Source organism: Prunus avium, chromosome 1 (genome assembly GCF_965620075.1).
Source record: "Prunus avium chromosome 1, drPruAviu1.hap1.1, whole genome shotgun sequence".
NCBI classification, from domain to species: domain Eukaryota; kingdom Viridiplantae; phylum Streptophyta; class Magnoliopsida; order Rosales; family Rosaceae; genus Prunus; species Prunus avium.
This window is the reverse complement of record NC_142284.1, coordinates 16441641-16455952: the sequence shown is the minus strand read 5'-3', so window position 1 is coordinate 16455952 and position 14312 is coordinate 16441641. Positions and strand designations below refer to the sequence as shown.

Below are 14312 nucleotides of genomic sequence, written 5' to 3'. Positions count from 1 at the left end.
AAATGAACAACATGAGTTTGAGGGAGGGTGGAGAATGGAGAAGATGCAAGTACCCCTCTCTCGCATAAGCCGTCGTATTTTGGTTTTTTTTTTTTTTTTTAAATTTTGAAATTGCCATATAAAAGAGTTAACGGAGTTAACTCTCTGTTAAGTTAGTTAACATGTGTCAACAAACTATTGGGGGGACACCCAATTTGGGGATAGTGGATCCGTACCCCGTAATAGAGGTCCAATGATCTTTGTTGGGCCCATCATCGTGATTTTTCCAGGCCCTAACATTGCCACACATTTCCAAAATATTCGGCAAACCAATGCTTGTGTAGGCTGGGCATGCAAGCATCATATCCGTTTGGGTTCCAGGGGTCATTTGGTACAGCGAACTCTCATGGACTGGACTAAATATTGGGATTGTCTTGGATTGGCTTGGCCTGTTATAAGTTAGATAACACTTGTATTGCGTTTGATGTATGTTTGATTGGACTAGGACTAAATTTTTTTTTTAAAATATTTTTTTTGAAAAGTAAGTTTTTAAATATTTTTTTGACTTTTCTTCTCTCTCTTTTCCCTTCTTCCTCTTCTTCCTCGTCTTTCTCTCTGATTCTCTTTCATCTTCTTCTTCTTTACATCTATTTCATCTTCTTCTTCTTTACATCTATTTCATCTTCTTCTTCTATATCCTCTCTCCTCTTCTTCTGTCTACTTTTTCTCTTTATTTTTTTTCGAAAATTTTCTCTTCTCCCTCTGCTTTTTTGCCTTCTCCTTCTCTATTTTTTCAAAAATTTTATCTTCTCTCTTCTCTCCTCTTCCTCTTCTATTTTGTCTATTCCTTCTTGGGTGGTTGTGGCTGGTGGTCATGGCTGGTAGTCGTGTCTGGTGGTTGTGGTTGTGGCTGCCACTTGGGGGGTCGGTGGTTGTGGGGAGCTTGGGTGGGGTTGGTTGCTTGTCACTTGGGTTGGGACTGTTAGTCCTACCTCTCCAGTTGGGTTTCACTAAGAACTCCTAATAAGGTGTTTTTGGTGGGGCCCATATTAATTAATCCCACTTAAAATTAGAACTTGATGAAACAAATATGAGATAAAATCTTAGCCAAGCCAGTCCATGCCTGCACTGTGTAACAAACAAGCCCTCAGAGTCTTATGCAGACTCTAGACTTTCATTATTAGGCTCTTGTAAAGTTTGATTAGCGTGATGGTAAAGGAGAAAATGACATAAAATCCTTTTAATAACGAGTTATTTATACTAACACCCCTGAGATTTTCAGTGTTTTCACAAAACTTCATGACATTTCAAAAATTATACGAACACTCCTTAAGGTTTTAAATTGTTTTCACAAAATCTTTTTTCGTTGATTATTTTTTTAGTAAAAAAACCCTTGTTCATTTGATTTTTAAAACATTAGAGGGTTTTATATAATTGCTAAAAATCATATAGGGTGTTTGTGTAAATAACTCTTGCCAAACTATTGTCTTATCAACAGTAAATAACCTACATTGCTTTTTCTTTTTCCTTTCTAAGCACGTGTGATTTTTAGGTTTTTTAATTCCAGAATGAAACGATTTTAGTTTAACCGTAAACCCTAGTGCTTTAAATAGCAGCCCACTCCTCTAGCTGTCTCTCTCCGCAAGTTGTCTAAACCCTAGTAAGTCGTCACTACTCTCTACCATTCGCATATACATTTTCCTGCTAGGGTTTAGATTCGGATCAATTCTGATCGTCGAATTTTTGATCAAATTAGACTTCCGATCGTCAATTATCTGGATATGGATCTTCCGGGCCTCGCTGTAATACTGCAAGCTGCTCTCAGCCCCAATCCGGATGAACGTAAAGCCGCCGAGCAAAGCCTCAATCAGGTTCGTTATTGTTTGAATTAAATTTTCATGTAATGCTTTGTGTCGAAGCTATTTTGCCAAATTTTTGGTTAATTGGATATAATTTTGACGCATAATTGTGAGTGATCAGAATTGACCTTGATTGTGCAATTTAATAGGTTTAGTTGCTTTTGAAAAGAAGAGGAGTGATTCTGAGAACTTATTAGAGATATGAGGATTTATATTTAGTTTCGAGTTTTATGTTGACTTTTTTGTGTGATGAATTATAGTGAGTCGATAATAGATGCATAGAAATGACTTTCTTTTCTGTATGTGCGATTGTGTTTTTTTCCCCTTCTTCTCTGATGTCGTCTTTGATGTTGGATTTTCTTTTACAGTTTCAGTACACACCACAGCATTTGGTGAGACTGTTACAAATTATAGTCGATGGCAATTGTGACATGGCTGTGCGGCAAGTTGGCAGTATCCACTTCAAGAATTTCATTGCGAAGAATTGGTCACCGCTTGATCCCGGTATGTCATGATTGTGTTATTTAGCTAGTATCCTAGCCACGCTGGTGATTCCAGTTGCTTATTCTTTGCGTGTTGATGTAGATGAGCAGCAGAAGATATCACAGAGTGATAAAGACGTGGTGAGGGATCACATTCTAGTCTTTGTTACACAGGTTCCCCCATTGTTAAGGTACTTTTTGTAGTATTGCTATGATTGTTTACTATTTCAGTTATTTATAGGTAGATGTAACTACTATGTCTGTCAGTTTACGGACATTAAATACTCTGTAGTTTTAGTTCTCTAGTTCTTTATAATATGGTGCCTTGTGGAACTGGTTTTTTTTTTCATCTTCTTATGTGCTGGCGATGTCAAATTTCATGTTGTACAGGGTACAGCTAGGTGAGTGCCTAAAGACAATTATTCATGCTGATTACCCTGAGCAGTGGCCGCACCTTTTAGACTGGGTGAAACATAACTTACAAGATCAACAAGTCTATGGAGCATTGTTTGTTTTGCGGATTCTCTCTAGAAAATATGAGTAAGTCATTATTTTATGCTGTTCTTTTAAAATAATTCCCATAAATTCGAATGGCTATTGTCAGCAGTTGCACTGCCTTATGCTAAAGCTTAAACTTTAGCTATTTTTCTATCTGATGCATGTTACTGATTTGAACCTGAAGTTAGTTTGAAACATAGATAATGAAGACTACTGTGCTCATATACGATGTTCTTCATATCTATTATAGTTGTAATGTAGGCTTCAAGTTTTCCCTTAATTTATTTGGTTACTTGATAACTAAGGTTCCTGTTGTAGTTCTAACAATCTTTGTGTGTGTATATATATATATGTTTGTGTGTCGGATTTTGCATATATCCAGTAATGTAGACTAACACAAGTGTGAAATTGTCACTATGGTGGTGGAAGTGTGGAATTGGATTCAGTCCACCCAAACATTAGAAATATAGGATTGTTGAAGTATCATGGCTAGATTTTATGTATTTTTCTAGACCACCATTGTTCCATTCCAAATTCAGAGCAATGCTTGTCATTCTCTAATTCACATTCCGTTACTTCCTCAAGACTATATGTATGGTCAATGTCATCACCTACATGGAGTACAGTACAGTATCACTATTTAAGAGAATTACTTATCTATTATATTTCTCTTTCTATCATATCACAGAATGCACACAAGGATGATATTACTAATTTCATCTGCTCCAGTGATTAGAATGAGTATCTAAGTTGCATATTCCTTATGGTTTGTACAATGCAAAATCTTAATAACTATCTGCTCATATCTTCAATTTATTCAGTAAGCAAATATCCAAATCGTACTTGTGCTGCAGATCAGAACTACTGACAGATACAGAAGTTCTCACTTTTTCAGCTATTTTCATAATATATATTTTTTAATAATTTATAAGTAGTTGAAACCACTGTGCACCCAAATGTTACTGAACAGACATTAAAAATTATTTGCAGTTTTTGTTTGTTCTCTATAACATGGTATCCGGGTTTTTCAGAAGCTGTTATGTTAACCATGTTATGGAAAATTGTTTTTTTTATATTAATTATTAATATGTAATGATTCTAGTATTTCTAAGTCTTAAGAGCTAAGGAGAGGCCTTCCAATTTTAATATTGGCGTGATGTGTACCTTCAGATTTAGTAATGAAATTTTTCTTGTTATTTATATTATTAGGTTCAAATCTGATGAGGAGAGGACCCCAGTTTATCGCATTGTTGAGGAGACATTCCCGCCTCTACTCAATATATTCAGCAGGCTTGTCCAAATTCCTAACCCAACACTGGAAGTGGCAGATTTGATCAAGCTTATCTGCAAAATTTTCTGGTCATCCATATATGTATGTTCTGGACAGAGATTTTTTCATTGTGCTTTTGTAGTGGATTCAAGTGTCAAGTTTGTGTTGGTTACATGGATATTAATGGGTGATACATATCCCTTTTTTAATAAAGCTCATGCTGGTGGATATTCTGCAAACTCTATTAATAGAATTGCTAGCAACCCAACTTTTTAAAGAAGGGATATTGTTAATTTCTCAGTATGCCCCCCTTTGTCTTTTCTATCTTACTTATGCAAGAAAGAGGCATGCGGATACCTTACTCAAAGTTTCATTTATTTCCTGTCTAATTGTGCAGATATTTCTATACTACGTTTATAATCCTGCCTATTCTTATACTAGTATCTCTAACAAAACACAGGCTCTTTAGTTATATAGATGTGTGTTGATTTAGGTATATTGATAGCTTGTCCTTTGCATAAAAACATAGATGCAAAGGATTTATAGTTTTGTTCCTTTTTTAGTTATCAGGTTTTATGTTTATTTTATTTTAAATTCAGAATGTGTCCATTTTGGTTAGTGAGTACTTGATAGGATTTGAAATTTTTCAAGAAGACCTTTTCAACCTTTATTACTATTGATTCAGGAAAAAATTAGAGGTCAAAAGAATCATTTATATCTAATAGATAAATTCTAGACTAGCATTATTTACGTATAATTTTTTGGCGTCTCTTTTCAGCTGGAGATTCCAAAGCAACTATTTGATGCAAATGTGTTCAATGCTTGGATGATGCTTTTCTTAAACATATTGGAGAGACCTGTTCCCTTGGAAGGCCAACCTTCTGATCCTGAGCTTAGAAAAGCATGGGGGTGGTGGAAGGTGAAGAAATGGACTGTTCACATTTTAAATCGGCTGTACACTCGGTAAACTTTTAGATTAAATAAGAACTGAACAAGAACTGTGGCTTACGTTTTAAAGCATATTTCTGACATGTAATCTCTTTTTACATGTTGATCCCTAGGTTTGGCGATTTAAAACTTCAAAACCCAGAAAACAGAGCATTCGCTCAAATGTTTCAGAAGAATTATGCTGGGAAGATTCTGGAGTGTCACTTAAATTTGTTGAATGTGATCCGAACTGGTGGCTACTTACCTGACAGAGTTATCAATCTCGTTCTTCAGTATTTGAGCAATAGGTGGGCAATTTTGTTCCTCATAGGTTAAGTCCTTTTATTTCGTTTTGTTTTGTCTTATTAGGTGCTGATTTTACTTTTCCATTTTATTATCCTTTAAAATGGCAATTTTGGATTTTTATTTATTATCCTGTCAATTTTAAAATGACTATGATCTTATGAATAATACATGTGCTTGAATTTTGCTTGTAGTTACATGAAGACACAAACCCCTGTTTTGGAAGTGAGCTTATTTCATGTGACTAATGTATAGCCCCAAAGAGAAATTCGTTGAACATATCTGAATTTAAGAGAACCCATCTGAACCCTAAACCCATTTAAAAAAAACCCAAATATACCCCATGTTTGAAAAGAGAGAGAACTGCTTCCACCTTACTCTCTCTATGTTAACTCCTCACAACCCCAACACTCCTCACACACTTAAACTGTGTGGGGGTCTTCTTGTGTTGTTGAGTGGTGTATTTTGTACTGTCAACCTTCAATAGGAAATTTGTGTTTACAGCTATGTTATATTTGTGAATTTCTTATTGTACTGTTCTAGTGGTGAGATATGTGTGAACAATTTGGTGTCTCCCTAACCTCTCATTTGTTAAATATGTATATGCAGTATCTCGAAGAATAGCATGTATAATCTGCTGCAACCTCGACTTGATGTTCTTCTTTTTGAGATTGTTTTTCCCCTTATGTGCTTCAATGACAATGATCTAAAGCTTTGGGATGAAGACCCACATGAATATGTCAGGAAGGGTTATGGTCAGTCTTCACTATCTCGTTTTATTGCTTGATGATCTCTGTTTTGTTGGTGATTTATCTGTTTTCTTGCTGGTGCAGATATCATTGAAGACTTATACAGTCCCAGGACAGCTTCCATGGATTTTGTGAGTGAGTTGGTGAGGAAACGTGGAAAGGAAAATCTTCATAAGTTCATTCAGTTCATTGTCGAAATTTTTAAGAGGTAGCTTTTCATAATCTTTTGAAAATGATACATACATTTGGTGCTTTGACATTGGTTTTTTCTTCATAAGTTTCTTGTTTCCTGATCTAGGTATGATGAAGCGCCAGTGGAATACAAGCCATATCGGCAAAAAGATGGTGCTCTTCTTGCTATTGGAGCACTTTGCGATAGACTGAAACAAACTGAACCCTACAAGTCTGAACTTGAGCGTATGTTGGTGCAACATGTATTCCCTGAGTTTAGCAGTCCTGTTGGCCATCTTAGAGCTAAGGTTTGTTACATAAAATTCCTTTTGTATGTTAGCATTATTGTGCTTGTATTTATTCGGTTACTTGTTGCACCCATGCAAGAAAGTATTGCATATTAAAAAAGAGGTGGACCGTGACAAGCCAGTGGTCTTGAGACTCCAAGAAAAAGTAACCCATGTTGTCTAAGAATCAGAATAAAAAAGGGAAAAAATTGGCTTACAATCCAGAGTGCTACACAGCAACCAGCTGTTACCTGGCAACTCGAAATACACACTATTTATGCATGCATAATAGAAAGGGGTGTGCTCATTCGATGCATGTGCAACATAGCGGGAGTTATTGGTGGAAAGAGAGAGGGCCCCGTAAACAAGAAGCTGGGTTGGAAATATCAAAGGGAATATAGGAAATCCATTGTAAGTTGAGCTATAGAACATCACTGGTTCCTCAGTCTGTTATCAAAGTTGCTGGTGAAATGGGGACAGTATCGCTGTCCATAAACAAAGAGGGTTCCTTTATTAATAGTTTAAATGAACCTCATTAGATTCTAAAATGAAATGGATCAAGCTATTCATGATGCATTCACAGGAAATGATGTCACTAATGTTTAACAACGTTATGGGAGAAAGTTAGATTATCGTCTTCGCTATGGCATCAATTTCTAGACTTTAGAGACTTAGCTTTTTGGATTCATTTTCTAGTAGATGGAAAGCCACCATTTGCTAGTTTTCATGGCTTTCTTTTTCTTGAAGTTTAGGGGTTTGTTTGTGTAATTGTTATTTCTCTGTTTTGTTTTCTTTTTGTGGCCATGGCCACCCCTGCATTTTATTGTTATATGCAGTAAAATATTATTTCTTTTTTCAAATAACAAAAAAGTCATGTTTGTTGCTTAATAACGAAGCCGGTCAGCTGTTATATGTGTTGCGCAATAGTCTTTGGTTTTCTTTTCCTCATTTCCACAATGTTTTAAATATATTGTCTTCCCCTTTGTATAATTTAGGAGAGTAGACTTTCTGTATTATTCATTCTTACATTTCCAGCAATTTTGAATTTAATATGTGCTTTGTGCATGATTCTTCCCTTTTGTTTAGTTTTTGCTCAATTCATTGTACTGTTTATTTTATAAAATTATCTTGGAATTTCGTTTATTATTGTTAGTTTTTATCAATGAGTTATTCTTAGCTTGAATTATGACATGAATATTAGGCAGCCTGGGTCGCTGGACAGTATGCCCATATTAACTTCTCAGACTCGAACAATTTCCGTAAAGCATTGCATAGTGTTGTTGCGGGAATGCGGGATCCAGAACTTCCTGTTCGAGTTGACTCAGTTTTTGCATTGCGCTCCTTTGTTGAAGCTTGCAGAGGTATTTACACAGCTCTCCACTGTGGATCTTGCATTTATGTAGTTTTTTATTTTTTTATTTAATTTTTTTGATGTACGTAATCTTTTTCGTATGCTATGCAGATTTGAATGAGATCCGACCTATTCTTCCTCAGCTTCTTGACGGTATGTGGCATGGAAAACTTTGCTATGCATCAATTAGCAATAATCATGACACTTAACCAATCTGTACATTTTTCTGTTCAGAGTTCTTCAAGCTCATGAATGAGGTGGAGAATGAGGATCTCGTCTTTACTCTGGAAACAATTGTGGACAAGTTCGGGGAGGAAATGGCACCTTATGCCCTTGGTTTATGCCAAAATCTGGTAATATTTAGGGCCTGTTCGTTATCATTTTCTAACCCCCTTTTCTGTTTTCTGAGAATGAAAACAACCAAAAATGCATTCGGTGCTATGAAGTTTGAAAACACGGAAAATGAAGAAATGAAAACGATCTCAATTTTCTTCATAAAACGAGAAAACAGCTTTTAGGTGTTTTCATCGTATTCAGAGGGAAGTGAAAACAGGGGAATAGTTTCAGCTGGAACAAGACATCATCATGCTCTATTCCATTCTCACCTTTCTCAAATCGCAGAACCAAAAATCAAACACCCCAATGTCTCTTTCTCTCTTTGCCTTCTTTTTTGAGACCCACTCCGACTCCAATGCCACAGCCTTCACCACAGTCAGATCCTTGGCTTGAATCAAACTCCTCAACGCCATAGCCTTCACCACAGCCTCCCTCCACCGTCACCACCCAATCACTCGAACCATAACAGCCACTGCTGACCCAATTGAACAAATCGAGGGTGATAGTTATTGTGGTGGTTTGAATTATGTGTTTCAGTGTGCTTTTGTTGCTGTTTTCACATGGGTTATATAAACCCAAGCAACACCAGCACTCATGGGAGGAGAGGATGTATGAAGAGAGATGAGAGAGTGACAAAAGAGGGGAGGTGGGTGGTGGGGAGTCTGCGAGTTGGGAGAAGAAAAGTCGAGAAGAAGGTGGAAGGAAAAGTGTGCTAATTTGTTATTTATTTTTATATAATCTTGTTTTAATTAAACATTAGTTTCAGATAATTTTAGGTTTTTTTAATTAATAAACATTAAAATATTAAAAAAATAATAAAAGTTGAAAAGAAATGACACTTCATTGTTTATTTTATTCTCATATCCTACTACAAGAAGTTCTTTACTCAATAATCTGTATTTATTTTGGGAAAAAAAAATTTGCAAGTATTAAAAACTATTCTTAGATGCATACTTGTTCAGTTTATCAATTAACCATCAAAATTTAACTTTTTTATTTATCAATTTCACTTATTATTAAATATAACTCTAGGTTTTTCTAACATTAGAATTTTATTATTTTTTAATTATTTTTTTAGAATATACATTAGCAAAAATACACTTGAAAAATAGCTCATATTATTATTCTCAAATTGTACTACCAGACACATTTTCACTGTTTCTATTTTCTGAATATGTTTTCTAATTAATCTACCATACGCATTCTTGAATCCTGAAAATGCAAATTCGTTTTCTCGTTTTCATTCTCTGAAAATAATCTCTGAAAACGTTACCAGATGGGCCCTTACTTTCCGCGTTTTGAGAGTACTTCTGCATCATCATGAAATGTGCTGGCCTAATTCTTGTGTTTTGTTCTCTTTAGGCTGCTGCATTTTGGAGGTGTATGAATACAGCTGAAGCTGATGATGATGCTGATGATCCTGGTGCTTTGGCAGCAGTTGGTTGTTTGCGTGCTATTAGCACCATTCTTGAATCAGTGAGCAGGCTTCCTCACCTTTTTGTCCAAGTTGAACCAACTTTGCTTCCTATAATGCGCAGAATGTTGACAACTGATGGCCAAGGTTTGGATGATACTTATTTTCCTTTGTCTTGTATGCCTAGTACTTCTGTCAAGTCCTGCTTAAAAGTTGGTTTGTTGCCCTGTCTTCCCAAGTGTTGGGGTCACTGTTATTTATTGGAGCAAGTTGCTGTCGATGAGTCTAAATTCCATGCCATCAATTTCATTAATTCTGCATATTGCAGTTGTTTTTAATATAAGAATACAAAAAAGCTCTTGGATTTTCTGTTCCTTTGATCTCATCTCTAAGTGTCTGGCCAACACAAAAAAAGCTAAGTTGGGAGAAAGGAAAGGAAAAGTAAATAAATTATGTGAGCATTAAACATGGGTTTGAGTGCATCCTTCCACTTATTTATTGATGGAAAATATTGTGTTTCTTATATTCATATAATACATATTGTTGATCAACACCAACAGTTCTACATCCCCTCTTGATGTTTCTCATGCAGAGGTTTTTGAAGAGGTTTTGGAAATTGTGTCATATATGACATTTTTCGCTCCAACAATATCTTTGGATATGTGGAGTCTTTGGCCGTTGATGATGGAAGCATTGTCAGAATGGGCTATTGATTTCTTTTCAAGTGAGTTAATTCTCATATTTTATTCACAATCCTTTTTTAAATATTATTTATTCTATGTTTTGTCCTGTTCATCTTTGACTGGATTTATTGATTATCTGCCAATCTGTTTAGTTAACTTCATGATGCTTTATAGTTTTCTTAACTTTTGTGATAATTATTTTGTGTTTGTGGTTTTTTTTTTGGGGGGATATAAATATTGTTTGTTTTGCAGTTCCAGTTACAGCATGCTATATGGTACTATTAAGTGTATAACTACTGACTTATCATTTCCAGCTCTGATATTCATTGCTTGTGATATTACTTATCGAAGAGATGAGACCCATGACCCATGACTCTACACAGACCCCATTGAGGCAAAAAAGTATTAAAAAAAATGAAAAAGCGATAAAAAGAAACCTGCTGGAATATGTGATCAATCCATGGGAGACTTGAACTTGTATAATGGTACAGCTTTACCTAATGGTAAACATGATAGTATAATGTTGAGTTGGGGAAGAAGTAGCAAAATGTCTGCCTGATTTAAACTTTTGATGGTCCATGCAATCAGATTTATGCATTCATGTACTTTTTTTCTTTCCATCCTCATATTGTGTGTTTCCTTGTAGATATTCTGGTTCCTTTAGATAACTACATTTCCAGGGGGACTGCACACTTTCTCACTTGTAAAGAACCGGACTACCAGCAAAGCCTTTGGAATATGATTGCGGCTGTAAGTTCCTTTATGTTACCAATTTATTCTTGCTAGACTGAACAATACATGTAGGAAATGTCTTCTACCCTTGTTTTCTCTATTGTGTTAGCAACTGTCTTCTTGAATGGGACAATTCATGAAATGACTGCTATTAACACACTATATGGTAGAACTTACTCAGTTTAAGAAGATGATTGGTCAAGGATCCCTCCCGTTGCTTTAGTGAATTGCTTGAGAATTAAGTTGGTGACTACTTAGTAAAAGTTTTTTGTGAATTTAATTGATCTAATAGATATTTATGTGTTCTTGTTCTGTGCAGATAATGGCAGATAAAAATATGGAAGACAGTGATATTGAGCCTGCTCCGAAGCTCATTCAAGTAGTTTTTCAGAACTGCAGAGGGCAGGTTGATCAGTGGGTTGAGCCATATCTTAGAATTTCAGTTGAGCGGTTGCGTCGAGCTGAGAAATCATACTTGAAATGTCTTCTCATTCAAGTGGTAAGTAGCCAGTTGTTAACTTTTATGTTTCTTGATATAGAAACCTTTGCTTCATCTTTAAATGTGATAAGTTCTGCGTAGTGCTTCTGAGCCATAACTTGTCCATAGTTCTTCCAAGCCTTGGATCAGGGTGTTACTTACTGAAGCTGGACCCCTTTTCCTGATTGCTTGTTTCATACTGAAGCATATATTAAATTTTCTGTTTGCAGATTGCCGATGCTCTGTACTATAATGCAGCTTTTACACTCAGCATACTGCAAAAGCTGGGTGTTGCAACTGAGATCTTTAATCTTTGGTTCCAAATGCTGCAACAGGTTAAGAAAAGTGGTGTGCGTGCCAACTTTAAAAGGTAATTTGCAGTTTTGTTTCACATTGGTAATGCCCCACCCGACTGAATTTTATTTCACATTGGTATTGCCCCTCCCTAAAGAAGTTTTGGATGTAGAATGTAATTGAGTTTTTCGTTGCAGGGAGCATGATAAAAAAGTTTGCTGCCTGGGTTTGACATCATTATTGACACTTACAGCAGAACAGTTACCTGGGGAAGCATTGGGCCGTGTTTTCAGGGCCACCCTTGATCTCCTGGTTGCATACAAGGAACAAGTTGCAGGTCTTTTTCTCCCTCTTAATCTATATTGCTTATTCTTCCACTTGGAATATAAACTTTGGAACTTCAAGCACCATAATGTGAATTATTTTGGATTTATAAATCAGAATATTTATAAGTTTCACTGTAGGTAGTAATAACTTTTTGTTTGCATGGCTCACACACTTATTTATTTCAGTTATATGTTACTAAGTTTTAAATTCTTATGAACGTTGTTATGGCAGAAGCTGCAAAGGAGGAAGATGCAGAAGATGATGATGATATGGATGGTTTCCAAACTGATGATGATGATGATTTTGGTGATGGATCGGATAAGGAAATGGGAGTTGATGCTGAGGATGGCGACGAGGCTGATAGCATGAAGCTTCAAAAGTTAGCTGCACAGGTGTGCCTTCTTTTCTTATTTAGTCAATTTTATTTGTAGATTTTATCAACATGAGAAATTTTCTAATGTTCAGTTAGTTAATTTACACTAAAAACTTGGTTCAAATTCCTCATTTGAAATACCTCCGTCTAAATGGACCCTTAATTCTAATTAGGTATTTTTGTTTGGAGGGAAAACTTAATATTTTATGGTGGTTTTCTTTTGTGTTTTATATTATTCTGGTTTGTCATGCAACTGTTGGGCGAACAATTCGTTCTTTTTAACCTGTCCCAGAAATTCAATTTAATTCTCATTTTCCCCTTTACGAGACAAATTCTCATTGTGCAAAATTGGTCAAGCTTTCTGTTAATTGTCAATGCATGACTTCTGTTTAAGATCAATTTCTTTAAACAATCCCAGGCACTAAGTAAATACAAGATGCCTAACAGTCCTTCTTGAGGCAATGCAACTTGGTGATGTGTCTGAGTACCCTGCCTCCTTTAAGGAATTGTTGCTTTTGACTACATGGGCTTCTTTTCTTAATTAGTCTTTCTTTTTATGTATCTTCTGTCCAATGACTAATTGTCACTTGGTGGTGCGACAGGCAAAGTCTTTCCGCCCTAGTGATGAATTTGATGAAGACTCAGATGATGATTTCAGTGATGATGAGGAGTTACAGTCACCAATTGATGAGGTGGACCCCTTTATCCTCTTTGTAGATGCAGTAAAGGGTAAGTGGAGAGTTTCCTGTGTGATATGTTGAAACTCAAATCTTGAATTTTTGGCGTGTCTGACATGTGCTCTATTTTCTATGCTTTGCTCGTGTAGGCATGCAAGCATCAGATCCGTTGAGGTTTCAGAGTCTTACGCAGACTCTAGACTTTCATTATCAGGCTCTTGCTAATGGTGTTGCACAGCATGCAGAACAGAGGAGAGCAGAGATTGAAAAAGAAAAGATGGAGAAGGCATCGGCTGCCACGGCTTCATGATTCTGCTTTATATCTCATGGTGTGGCTTCAATTTTGCCTTGGTCATCTTTGCTTTTTCCATTCATGTAGTAATGGGAATATAGAGAAACAGAGTTGTTGGTGGTCCATTCAGAGCATTTGGTTACTCTGGTGGTCGCATTTGTCGTTGAGCCCCAAGGAGTTTTCATTTTGACATACTTGGAGCATGTCTGATGAGTTCCACCAATATGCTAAATTTGAGATTGGGGAACTCTGGAGCTGGCACTTCAACTCTGGGTTTTGGCTTAGTCATTGTCTGGTGAGTCGGGCCATTCTATGGCAGGATATGCCTCTCTCCACCGGTTTGTGTCGTCGTTTTTCCTTTTTTGTTCTCGTTTTCCTTCACAAGTCTCCTGTGATTTAGGCACCGTTTGTTCAGGTTGAGATTCCCTTCTACAGGATATTTTATTGATTTGGATCCCTTACGTTTTCATTGTGCATACAAGCGAGGGTTCCGAGCACACCGAGTCTGTAATATTTCTTGCCATTTGATGTGGCCATTATATGGGGTGATTTGATGGTTGTATTGATATTTTTTGGTTTAGGCCGCCTGCAAAATTTTCCCCCACTTTTCCTTTTTCTTATTTTCGTAAATAGTCAACAAATGTCGGTGCTATCGATTTATTGGGTTGGGAGTTTTGATATCAATGCAGAGAGCTTCTAAGGGTTGCTTGCTGCTTATTGTAATACAGTGATGAATATATTTATTTTTACAGATTGGTTAATTGGAAACGGTGGGTTTTTTTCCGGACTTGTCTCATGTTTGCTATATAAAAACACCGAAGTTCCTTTTA

At 36.2% G+C, this 14312-nt stretch overlaps 1 protein-coding gene across 1 annotated transcript; it reads left to right on the top strand.

The window, feature by feature from the left end:
* Window positions 1–1595: 1595 nt before the first annotated feature.
* LOC110760472 (importin beta-like SAD2) lies at window positions 1596–14265 on the top strand. Its single transcript, XM_088245376.1, has 22 exons — window positions 1596–1850; window positions 2207–2342; window positions 2424–2511; window positions 2711–2860; window positions 4028–4190; window positions 4867–5051; window positions 5150–5323; window positions 5928–6073; window positions 6152–6275; window positions 6366–6546; window positions 7727–7886; window positions 7988–8029; window positions 8111–8229; window positions 9575–9773; window positions 10219–10350; window positions 10956–11059; window positions 11361–11540; window positions 11750–11889; window positions 12011–12150; window positions 12372–12532; window positions 13116–13242; window positions 13340–14265. The coding sequence occupies exons 1-22, from the start codon at window positions 1761–1763 to the stop codon at window positions 13498–13500; spliced, it is 3102 nt and encodes a 1033-aa protein (XP_088101502.1). The 5' UTR covers window positions 1596–1760; the 3' UTR covers window positions 13501–14265.
* The last annotated feature ends 47 nt before the right edge of the window (window positions 14266–14312 follow it).